This window comes from Drosophila mauritiana, unplaced genomic scaffold (assembly GCF_004382145.1).
Source record: "Drosophila mauritiana strain mau12 unplaced genomic scaffold, ASM438214v1 Y_05, whole genome shotgun sequence".
Taxonomy (NCBI): Eukaryota; Metazoa; Arthropoda; class Insecta; order Diptera; family Drosophilidae; genus Drosophila; species Drosophila mauritiana.
The window spans coordinates 301647-313788 of NW_022881544.1; the positions used below are offsets into that span (position 1 = coordinate 301647).

The 12142-nt window shown below is 37.0% G+C and overlaps 1 protein-coding gene across 1 annotated transcript; it reads right to left on the reverse strand.

Moving 5' to 3' along the window:
- Positions 1–3050: 3050 nt before the first annotated feature.
- LOC117149956 lies at positions 3051–3268 on the reverse strand (the record flags this gene model as incomplete). Its single annotated transcript, XM_033316855.1, has 1 exon — positions 3051–3268. A coding segment is annotated over one exon (204 nt), but the record flags the coding sequence as incomplete, so codon positions are not given.
- Between the last annotated feature and the right edge of the window lie 8874 nt (positions 3269–12142).

Consider the following 12142-nt stretch of genomic DNA (forward strand, 5'->3'; position numbering starts at 1 on the left):
GACATTGGGGACTGGAAGATTCCAGAAAACCTGCAGCTCGCCGACCCGGAATTTCATAAAGCTCAGCGTGTTGACATGTTAATAGGAGCTAGCCTGTTTTATGAGCTGCTGTGCGTAGGTCAGATAAAGTTGTTGCCAGGACTGCCGCTGCTTCAAAAAACTCGTCTGGGCTGGATTGTGTCTGGAGGCTGCGCGCGCCCTTGCGGTAGTGCCTTAATAGCTTCACGCGTTCCTTCTTCAGCCAGCAAGGAAAACATATTTGTGGCAAATAGGGTTGCTGCCATTCAGGAGCTGACAGATGTCACGGCTTGGCGTTATGTTCCAACAGCGTTAAATCCGGCTGACATCTTATCCAGAGGATCCCTGCCGTCTGAGATTAGCGAATCGCCACTCTGGTCGCATGGATCCGCCTATCTTACGGAGCCTGAAAGAGATTGGCCAACAGCTGTTTGTCCTGACAAACCGGTGCTTGAGCTTCGTCGAAGTGTGTTCATCGTAAAGTCGCCGTACGTGGATGTAATTGCTAGCTCCAAATTTGCAAATTCTTACCCCTCACTGCAACGAGTATTTGCATACATTTAAAAATTTTGTAATGGAATTTGTCATCCTGGGCTCACCGTCGCACACATTCAAGAGGGTACTCATATGATGCTGTGGTTGGCGCGCATTTATGGGAGGACCTGCAGTCCCTAAAAACGCTGGGAAGAGTTTCCTCGTCTAGGCCCATATCATCGCTCTCGCCGTTCCTGGATCAATTTTGACTTCTTAGAGTAGGCGGTCGCCTCCGGAATTCGTCATTGGACTTTGATGGCCGCCACCCGAAAATCCTTCCAAGGTCCCATCCAGTGACTCTAGCAATTATCTCGCATTACCATGAAAGCAATCTTCATGCCGGACCTCGAGCTCTTCTGGGTGCAATTCGATCCCAATATTGGCCTATTGGGGGGAGGAAGACGGTTACCAAGGCCGTGAACAGGTGCATCAGATGTTTTCGGATTAAGCCGCGGCTGATAGAGCACATAATGGCGGACCTTCCCAAGGAGCGCTTGGAATGATCTCACGCTTTTGAGGTTGCTGGTATAGACTTCTGTGGACCCTTCTTTCACAAGTCGGATAGTCGCAACAAGCCCGCGGTTAAATGCTACGTCTGCGTATTTATATGCTTTGCAACCAAGGCAGTGCACCTGGAGCTGATCAAGGATCTCTCGACAGTTCCCATTTCAGAGAACCCTGCCGATCTGGATGTCCTCACTCCGGCGCATTTTCTCAATGGTGGTCCGCCTTCGTCGTTTGACGAGCCAGATACAACGGGCCTAAACTATAATAGGCTTGAATCTTGGCAGCGCATCTCCTTTCTTCAGCAAATATTTTGGTCGCGATGGAAGGAAGAATACTTGACGTTGCTCCAGCAGCGTTCCAAGTGGCGCACCCCAAAGCCTGGCGTAGCCGTTGACAACGTCGTTCTTGTTAAGGACGAGAATCTACCCCCAATGAGATGGCCTTTGGCGTGAGTCATGCAGTTGATTCCTGGCAGAGACGGCGTCGCTCGAGTTGCAGAATTGAGGACCGCGTCTGGAGTAATAAGGCGGGCAGTGAACAAGCTGTGCCTGCTTCCCCTTGAGGACTCTGTTGGAAGCCAAGCTTCCAATGGGGGGAGGATGTTGGGTCATGCAGCCGCCAAAACTGTGCAGTAGACTAAGCTCATATTCTTTAATATTATAAGCCAAATTAGGCAGTGGTAGCAGTTGCGATGCCCATAGTGCAAACCGCTGCTCTCGCACGCATTTATCTGTACGGCGCTCATTCTTTGTTTGTTGTTGTTAGCTACCTACGTTTAGCTTGGGCGCTGCATTTCGGCTGCCTGCCCCGCCAATTGCCAATTCGTCGTGTTTCGGAAAAGACTTAGCCTAGGAACTAGCTGCCTTAAACAATTCGCAAAATAAACAGTGTCGTAATATAAACAAACTTTCTTCGGTTTTATTTATTTTTCGCAACAGCTATTGAAAAAGCTCAATAGCTAAACAGTGACCTTTTATGTATCCTGATTCTAGGTTTATTATTTCTTTATAAAAACTTAAATTAGTTACGTGGAATAAGTCGGTATATGATTCATAAGTAATAACAACCTTTTTGTCTTTGAACTGGAAAAATTCGTATATTTCTTTTATATCTTGCTGATAATTTAGAATCAAATCGTGTGTTTATCTTAACATAAATTTCGCCGCCAATGTAATAGTTTTTTAATGTGTTACGTTTCTGGTTATGGTAATTGAAGTCTTTTTTCTGTTTGTCTATTAGTTTGTCTATGTTGTCAAGTCTAGTTTGTTCGTAAGCTTCGGGGTTGGTTGATACTGTTCTACCAAAGAACAATTCAAGTGGTCTTCTTTTTGTTACGGGATGAATGGTGTACACTGCTGTTTCTAGTTATTATGAAAAGTTTCTGTGGGTTCCATCTTTTTTGATACATCTCATTATTTCAGAGAGTGTCGAATGGAATCTTTTGACCTGACCGTTTACAGTGCTTTTGTGAGGTGGTGTTTGAAAAATGTCTATATTGAGTTGGTCTTTGAGCATAAAAGTTATGGAATGCGAATTTAAAGATTTTTCGTTGTAGAGGGTACGATTCGGATTCTTAATTCATATTGGGTTGCGTAAAGACGGTACAAAAAAGGTCGCTATATTCCCTCGACTCAATTACCACAATTTGTCTGTGTCCCACAAAAAAAAAAGAACAGAGAACACAGCGGCGAATAAACGGCTAAAACTACCTGCATTAAAATAAATAAAAAAGGCCAAAGATGCAGGAGGGAGAAGGAAAAAGGGCCAGAGGACAGGCCAAATTTGTTGATAAAGGGATAAAGAGAAGCAACAGATAAAGAAACAGTCGGGGATGCGTAGGAAACCAACTACAAATTTGAATGATTAATTCCCTTTCCAGCGAACTCCTCAACTGGTTATTGCTATATGCAGTACTGTTTTGTTACGAAATTCGATCAATAATATAGGAAATTTAAAAAGGGTATATACTACTAAACCACTATTCTCCGGGTGTCCACACCTCGAATCAGGCCAACGTATGGTGGTGCTTTTGGTCGGGATAGTTCTCTAAGAACTGAATGGATCGCGATGTGGCGGCGGTAATGGTTGACGATACGTCCATAAACCGATATTTCTTCTCATCGCGATAGAGTAAGGGGTAGCAAATGATGCCGTAGTAGAAGACGAGGCAGAGAAAGATAACGGTGAAGATGATGGCGATGACATTTTTAATTTATTTCGAATTTACGATTGAGCACGAACGCGGGTCGAAATCAGTTCGTTGCCACGAGAACGGGACACAGACGCAAAACAGAGACTCGAGAATCACACAAAGCAACAAGAAAACAAGACAAAAACCTTTGATGTCTTCATTATTTAAAATTTGTGTGTTGAATAAATCAATTTTTGGCTAGTGTGATAGTATCAATAATGTTTTGTAAGTCAAATGTTAATAAACGTAAACGATGTTTTCGTAACGGCAATTCTTTAAACAGTTTGGAGTTAATAATAAATTGTTGTTTATTGTTTTCAATTAAATCATTTATTTTATTCTGCATTTTAATGAATTCATGGTGATCCGGAGTTCCAGCTAACCATTTCGAAAAAGGTGCCTAACTCATTTATTCCCCTTTTTGATCTAGTTGGTATCAGTTGTGACAAAATTAATTCTAGTATCTGTATTTCGTAAGTAATTTCCCATTGTGTCCGTATAATTCTTCTTTTCTTACACATCCTGATTCTAGATCGATTATTTCTTTATAAAAATTTAAATTAGTTACGTGGGATAAGTCGGCAAATAATTCATAAGTAAGGATATCCTTTTTGTCTTTCAACAGGAAAAATTCGTGATTGGAGTAATCAATTATTTCTGAAGTGGTTATCATTACAAATGAAATAAATTTTCTGTAATTATAAAAGAAATATAATATTTTTTAAAACCTAATATTGTCTTTGTAAATAATTCTGTTTATACTATTGATTATTATTTTGGTAGGTAGGTTTTCCTTAGAAACCTGTTTCTTATAACTTGTTTTTAGTTTATTTCATAAAATGCTTGCCCTACATTATATTCTTTTTCCTTATTAACCTCAATATGTGTTTCTAACATTTTTTCTTGATTATTTTTTAAAATATTTTGTCTTTTATGTTCAATTTTATTATATAGGGTATTAAAAGGTTTTTGATTTGTTGTAGAATGAATGCTCTGATTGAATTCTTTTGCAACATTAATAATTATTTCTGAATATTCAATGAGACTAAATTCTTCTTTTATGCAACGAGCTAATTCTGTTAATGTAGAATGTGCCCTTTCAACTTGTCCGTTCGAGGTACTGTGACTGGGGTCTGCGAAATGTAGAGTTAAACCACATCTTTGTACAAAGGATTTAAATTGAGTAGATGTATTCTATTAATTTCATGAATACATTTGGCCAATAATAAAATTCATTGATTTGTTTATAATTTTCGTCTAGTCCTCTTTGGGCACGACAATGTTTTCTTCTATTATGATAGCCTTATCTTCATTATTCTCTACGTCCTGCAGTTCGACACCAACAGCAGTTGGCACACTCCGATTGGGAGCATTTTTTGGTGTTACCACCAAAGTAGGCCGCTATCCGTCAAGGAGACGGTCCTCAATTTGTCTTGCGACATTTCCCGCAGTCAAGGCCTGCGGTATTGTAGTATGTGCCTATGCAATATTAACAACAATTAAATAAAATAGCATATTAACATATGGCAGCACTTTGTTGCAGATGTAACATGATCGCCCACTTGAAGGCCAAAAAGTATAAGTGCATTGCCCACTCGAAGGCCACAAAGTATAAGTGCATGGTCAGCATTCCCACGCCGACCAAATGCATATTACATACGTACATACTTAGCTCGCTCTCCCGATAAGTCTAGATATATAAGATATACATAAGAACGCCGCTCCGCCGCTGGCGTACCCGGCAGCGCAGTTACGCGGATTAGCCTAAGTCCAAATATATTCAAAACTATAAAAGCAGACACTCTGTAGACGTTGAGCTGGCAGAACCATTTCTGCCTACTCTAAAATCAAAAGAATAAATTGAATAAATATAAGTCAGCCCGACGGCTGCATTCAACCTAAAACGGACTTGTGTTATTAATTGGAGTTCATCATTACATGGCGACCGTGACATTCGTGCAACGTTGGACGAATTGACCAAAGCTGGTGAAGACAAAGGAATACTGGACTGGAAGAAGACCCATCACAAGGAATAATTAAATGGAACTGCAAAAACCAAGGAAAAATCTGAGTGAGTAGAGTTCTATTGAGTATGGGCAAACACCGTGGCGGTTTGAAAACAAAGCTGAATAAACGTATAGCCCACGTGAGGTGGCTAATATACGGTCAGCAAACGCCACCGGTTTGCTCGAAAGCTCTAAAGCTACAAGCAGAGCTAGACCATTTGCTGCAATATTAGCAAGAATTAAAGACCCATAAACTCGAGAAAACTCACTCAGATAATATTAAAAATATAACCACAATTAATGAAGTTCCAAAATACCAGGCATGTCCAGCACCAGCAACAGCATTAACAAAACTAAAGAAGTCCTGCCCCACTGGCTGCGAAGGAATCTGGAGTCCTCACTGCTTGGGGACTTGTGAGCAGCCATCGACATCGTCAGCGACCAAACAATAGACAGTAGCGAGGGAGTGTCAGCGTGCCACCCCCGGCGACGCCCAGCTGACACCTGATGAGCATCAGCAGCAGCAGAAAATTAAATATATATACCATAATAAATATAAAATATAAATATAAGAAAAATTGTAAGAAATATTGTAAAACGGAGCGTATACTATTATGCCCTGTTATCCCAATATGGCCCGTGAAGCCATAGCTAGAAACAGGCAGGCAACAATGTAAAATACAATTTTTTTTTAAATCTTGCGAACATTGAAGAAAAAATTTTATAAATAAAAAATTTCATACATAAATGTCTATAGAGACAAATGGAATAAGTAAAAGTAAAAATATAAAAATATATATATGATAGAAGATTCCTTGCCAAGATATAAAATTAGTATAACCAAAATGGGTCTAATAGACACTAAAACTGTGGATTCTACAGCCAATGTCATAAATAAAGTTGAAGTCCAAAATGCAGATTTGTTCTGGATAACCATAATACTAATTGTAATCGCATTAATTATGGTATCCAATGCATTAATAAAAATATACAAATTGCATAACAAGTGTCTTAAGAAAAGATACCGTAGCACTGCTAACGGTTTAGATAATATTTAAGGAGGATCTTGAAGAGAATCAATTACGAATGAAAATAGGAGGAAAATTTTATGAGAAAATAATAATAAATAAAAAAAAACGTAATATTGAATTTATCTAAAAAAAAATACAAATGCATAAATTAGAAGATATGAGTATACCACAGCATGGACTGGGAAAAGCTTGTTGATCAGATAAAAAATCCAAATGAAAACTTCAGAAAATCTTATAAATGCTTAACGCAAAACAGATCAATACAAGCTGTAACAATTAATAAGAATGCCCAAGTCCTGGTAAATAGTTATAATGAAGTCAGAGAGCTGATCCAACAAAATACATAGAATTTGGACAGCAAACAGTGTGCTAAAGCTTTGGTGACATTAAGAGAAAAATTAATATTCATAAAAAATAAATTCAGTCTCCAGATAGAAATTCCAACCATAGTAAACACACCGCTAAGAATAAATTTAGATGAAGACAGCACTAACTCTGATGAAGAAGATATGACTAGAGTCAAAGAAGATATTAAAGAGGAAGATCTTCACGATCTAACTTTACCAGCAAAATTAATGCTGAGGGACGAGGATAAAACGAATAACGCAGCTGACTCCGAAAATAAAGTAACGATGGCAGAACAAGCAGCAGCCATTAGGTCGTACATCAAGGAAGTCGCTTGCACAGTGCCAGAATTTGATGGACAAAAGATCCATTTACAAAGATTCATAAAGGCAATCAAATTGGTAGACCTAGCTAAAGGACCATATGAAGACATTGCAATTGAGGTCATTAAGTCAAAAATAATTGGAACAACTTTGAACTCAGTTGAAAATGAAACAACGATTCCGGCAATTATAAACAAATTGCAGAAAGTAGTCGTAGGTGAAACATCCAGTAATGTCAAGGCAAAACTAGCAACAGTTCAGCAAAGAGGTAAAACTGCAATGCAATTTACCGCTGAAGTTGATAGGCTGAGAAAGCTACTAGAAGCTTCCTTTATCTATGAGGGTTTACCTCTCGAACATGCCACTGGTCTAAGCACTAAAGAGGCAATAGACACAATGATAAATCGTGCTGAGCACGAAAGTATAAAAACAGTACTGGAAGCAGGGACTTGCACCACTATGGATGCAGCGATAAGCGCATACATAAGAACGAGTGCAAGAGTTACCGGTGACATCAATAAAGTGATGTACTTTAGAGGTAACAGATCCAACAGAGGATACGGAAATGCCAATAGAGGTGGAAACCGAGGTAGAGGCTTCAATAACAATAGTAATAGAGGCAACTACAATAACGGTTACCAAAATAACGGTTACCAGAATAACGGTTATCAAAACCGCTATAATGGAAATAATAATAACCGCTATAATGGCTATAACAGAGGCCGCAATAATGGAAATAGAGGCCGTAATAACAATCAGAACAACTATAACGGAAATAATGCAAATGTACGAGTAATCCAAGATCAGGGAAACTCGCAACAGCCTTTAGGTACTCAGTAAAAGAAGATCGAAGAGTATACACCATCAATTATAATCTCAACATATTTTCTACTTTCATTCATGCCGAAACAGGCGTAAAACTATTTTTTCTTCTTGATACAGGTGCAGATATCTCTATTCTCAAAGAGAACTCTGACAAATTTTCTAATATTCAAATAACTAATGAAATAAACATTCAAGGCATAAGCCATCAGAAAATTCAGTCGCGAGGACAGACTTTTATTGAGATACAGACAGGTAAATACATTATCCCACACGACTTTCATTTAGTAGATAAAAATTTTCCCATACCGTGTGATGGAATAATAGGAATAGATTTCATTAAAAAATATAATTGCCAAATTGATTTAAACCCAGAAGAAGATTGGTTTATAATTAGACCAAACAATTTGAAATTTCCAATTTATATTCCCATAACATAAAGCTCTGGTATTAACACAACTTTATTACCAGCAAGATCCCAAGTTGTCCGAAGATTAATAGTATCATCCAAAGATGATAACATTTTAATTCCAAACCAGGAAATTCAAACTGGTATTAATGTTGCAAATACAATCGCAACATCAAGTAATACAGTTGTCCGAATTTTAAATACGACAGATTCTGACCAATTAGTTAATATGGACACATTAAAATATGAGCCACTTTCGAACTACAATGTAGTTCAGGTAAATAGTGAAAACAGAAATAAAACTGTCTTATCTCAATTAAAGAAAAATTTCCCCGAATTGTTCAAATCACAATTAGAAAATATATGCAGCGAATATATAGATATATTTGCATTAGAATCAGAACCAATAACGGTTAATAATTTTTATAAACAACAGTTGAGATTAAAAGATGATGAACCAGTATACACGAAAAATTATAGAAGTCCTCATAGTCAAGTAGAAGAAATACAAGCCCATGTTCAGAAATTAATAAAAGATAAAATAGTCGAACCATCAGTTTCACAGTACAATAGCCCTTTGCTATTAGTACCTAAAAAGTCAAGCCCAAATTCATATAAAAAGAAATGGAGATTAGTAATAGACTATCGCCAAATTAATAAGAAACTTTTAGCTGACAAATTTCCACTACCGAGAATAGATGATATTTTGGACCAACTTGGTCGAGCAAAATATTTCTCCTGCCTTGATTTAATGTCAGGTTTTCATCAAATCGAACTAGATGAAGGCTCGAGAGATATAACATCTTTCTCAACCAGCAATGGCTCCTATCATTTCACGCGATTGCCATTTGGCTTAAAAATATCGCCTAATTCATTCCAAAGAATGATGACTATAGCATTCTCCGGAATAGAACCGTCTCAGGCAATCCTTTATATGGATGACTTAATAGTCATAAGTTGTTCTGAAAAACATATGCTTAAAAACATCACTGAAGTTTTTGGTAAATGCAGGGAATACAACCTAAAGTTACATCCTGAAAAATGTTCATTTTTCATGCATGAAGTCACATTTTTGGGACATAAATGCACAGACAAAGGAATTTTGCCGGATGACAAAAAATATGATGTCATTCAGAACTAGCCAGTTCCACATGATGCGGACAGCGCTAGATGTTTTGTAGCATTTTGCAATTACTACAGACGTTTTATGAAAAATTTCGCCGACTATTCGCGGCACATAACAAGATTATGTAAAAAGATTGTTCCATTCAAGTGGACAGATGAATGTCAAAAAGCATTCATACATTTAAAATCTCAGCTAATTAACCCAACACTCTTGCAGTACTCAGACTTCAGCAAAGAATTTTGCATAATAACAGATGCAAGCAAGCAAGCGTGTGGCGCAGTTTTAACTCAAAACCATAATGGCTATCAACTCCCAGTTGCTTATGCATCAAGAGCTTTTACGAAAGGTGTAGGAGAGTACAAAAGAACAAGAGTTAGCAGCAATTCATTAGGCAATAGTACATTTTAGACCATACATTTACGGAAAGCACTTCACTGTGAAAACAGACCATAGACCATTGACATATTTATTCTCGATGGTGAACCCCAGTTCTAAATTAACAAGAATAAGGCTTGAATTAGAGGAATATAATTTTACGGTAGAGTATCTAAAGGGCAAAGACAATCACGTAGCTGATGCGTTATCAAGAATAACCATCAAAGAGCTAAAAGAAATAATTGGAAATATATTAAAAGTCACTACAAGATTTCAAAGTAGACAAAAATCCTGCGCAGGAAAAGAAAAATTGGATTTGCACAAACAAACCAAAGAAAAAGCTTCAGAGCCCAACGTATACGAAGTCATAACAAATGACGAGGTACGAAAAGTAGTGACATTGCAATTGAATGACACGATATGTTTATTTAAACATGGAAAGAAAATCATTGCAAGATATGATGTTGGTGATCTTTATACTAATGGAATTCTTGATTTAGATCAATTTTTCCAAAGGCTTGAATTGCAAGCCGGTATATATGATATCAGCCAAATCAAAATGGCACCGTGGAAGAAAATCTTTGAACACGTTTCAATAGATGAATTTAAAAATATGGGCAATAAAATATTAAAGAATTTAAAAGTAGCGCTACTTATCCCGGTGACCCAAATAAATAATGAAAAAGAAAAAGAAGTTATATTGTCTACACTACATGATGATCCAATACAAGGAGGGCATACAGGCATTATAAAATCCTTGGCCAAGGTCAGAAGACATTACTATTGGAAAAATATGAGTAAATACATAAAAGAGTACGTAAGAAAATGTCAAAAATGCCAAAAAGCAAAAACAACAAAGCATATAAAGACCCCAATGACTATAACCGACACACCAGAACATGCTTTCGATAGAGTTGTCGTGGACACAATTGGTCCACTACCTAAGTCAGAAAATGGTAACGAGTACGCAGTCACTCTCATATGTGATTTAACCAAGTACTTAGTTGCCATACCAATAGCAAATAAAAGCGCAAAAACAGTCGCAAAAGCTATATTTGAATCTTTTATTCTAAAGTACGGTCCAATGAAGACGTTCATAACGGACATGGGAACAGAGTATAAGAATTCAATAATTACTGACCTATGTAAATATTTGAAAATAAAAAATATAACATCAGCTCATCACCACCAGACAGTTGGAGTAGTAGAAAGAAGTCATAGAACTTTAAACGAGTATATACGATCCTACATATCGGCGGACAAAACCGATTGGGACGTATGGCTTCAATACTTCGTATACTGCTTCAACACTACCCCATCTATGGTACATAATTATTGTCCATATGAATTAGTTTTCGGTAGAACAAGTAATTTACCAAAACATTTTAATAAACTACATAGCATAGAACCAATATATAACATAGATGATTACGCTAAGGAGAGTAAATATAGGTTAGGAGTAGCATATGGTCGAGCAAGAAAACTGCTTGAAGCACATAAAGAGAAAAATAAGGAAAATTATGACTTAAAAGTAAATGACATAGAGTTAGAAGTAGGAGATAAAGTTTTACTAAGAAATGAGGTAGGTCATAAATTAGACTTTAAATACACAGGGCCCTATAAGATAGATAGCATAGGAGATAATAACAATATTACGATACTTACTAATAAAAATAAGAGGCAAGTAGTTCATAAAGATAGATTAAAGAAATTTCATTCATGATTGATTTTAAACTTATATTTTCCTTAATCATTATTACAAAATTTTCCATACACTATGTATATTTTTATCTTTGCATTACAAAATCAACTTTTATATTAATAATACTATTGTTGTTCAAACAAAAACACAAACAAAATTAAAAAAAAAAATTTAAAATAAAATAATTTGCATTTAATAATTAAAATAACTTCACTAGGTTACGTTATTTTTCAAAAGGAGGGAGATGTAGTATGTGCCTATGCAATATTAACAACAATTAAATAAAATAGCATATTAACATATGGCAGCACTTTGTTGCTATGTTTATGTTTATGTTTATGTTTATGCACGCAGTAAGGCCCAGGGCAGATGTAACATGATCGCCCACTTGAAGGCCAAAAAGTATAAGTGCATTGCCCACTCGAAGGCCACAAAGTATAAGTGCATGGTCAGCATTCCCACGCCGACAAAATGCATATTACATACGTACATACTTAGCTCGCTCTCCCGATAAGTCTAGATATATAAGATATACATAAGAACGCTGCTCCGCTGCTGGCGTACCCGGCAGCGCAGTTACGCGGATTAGCCTAAGTCCAAATATATTCAAAACTGTAAAAGCAGACACTCTGTAGACGTTGAGCTGGCAGAACCATTTCTGCCTACTCTAAAATCAAAAGAATAAATTGAATAAATATAAGTCAGCCCGACGGCTGCATTCAACCTAAAACGGACTTGTGTTATTAATTGGAG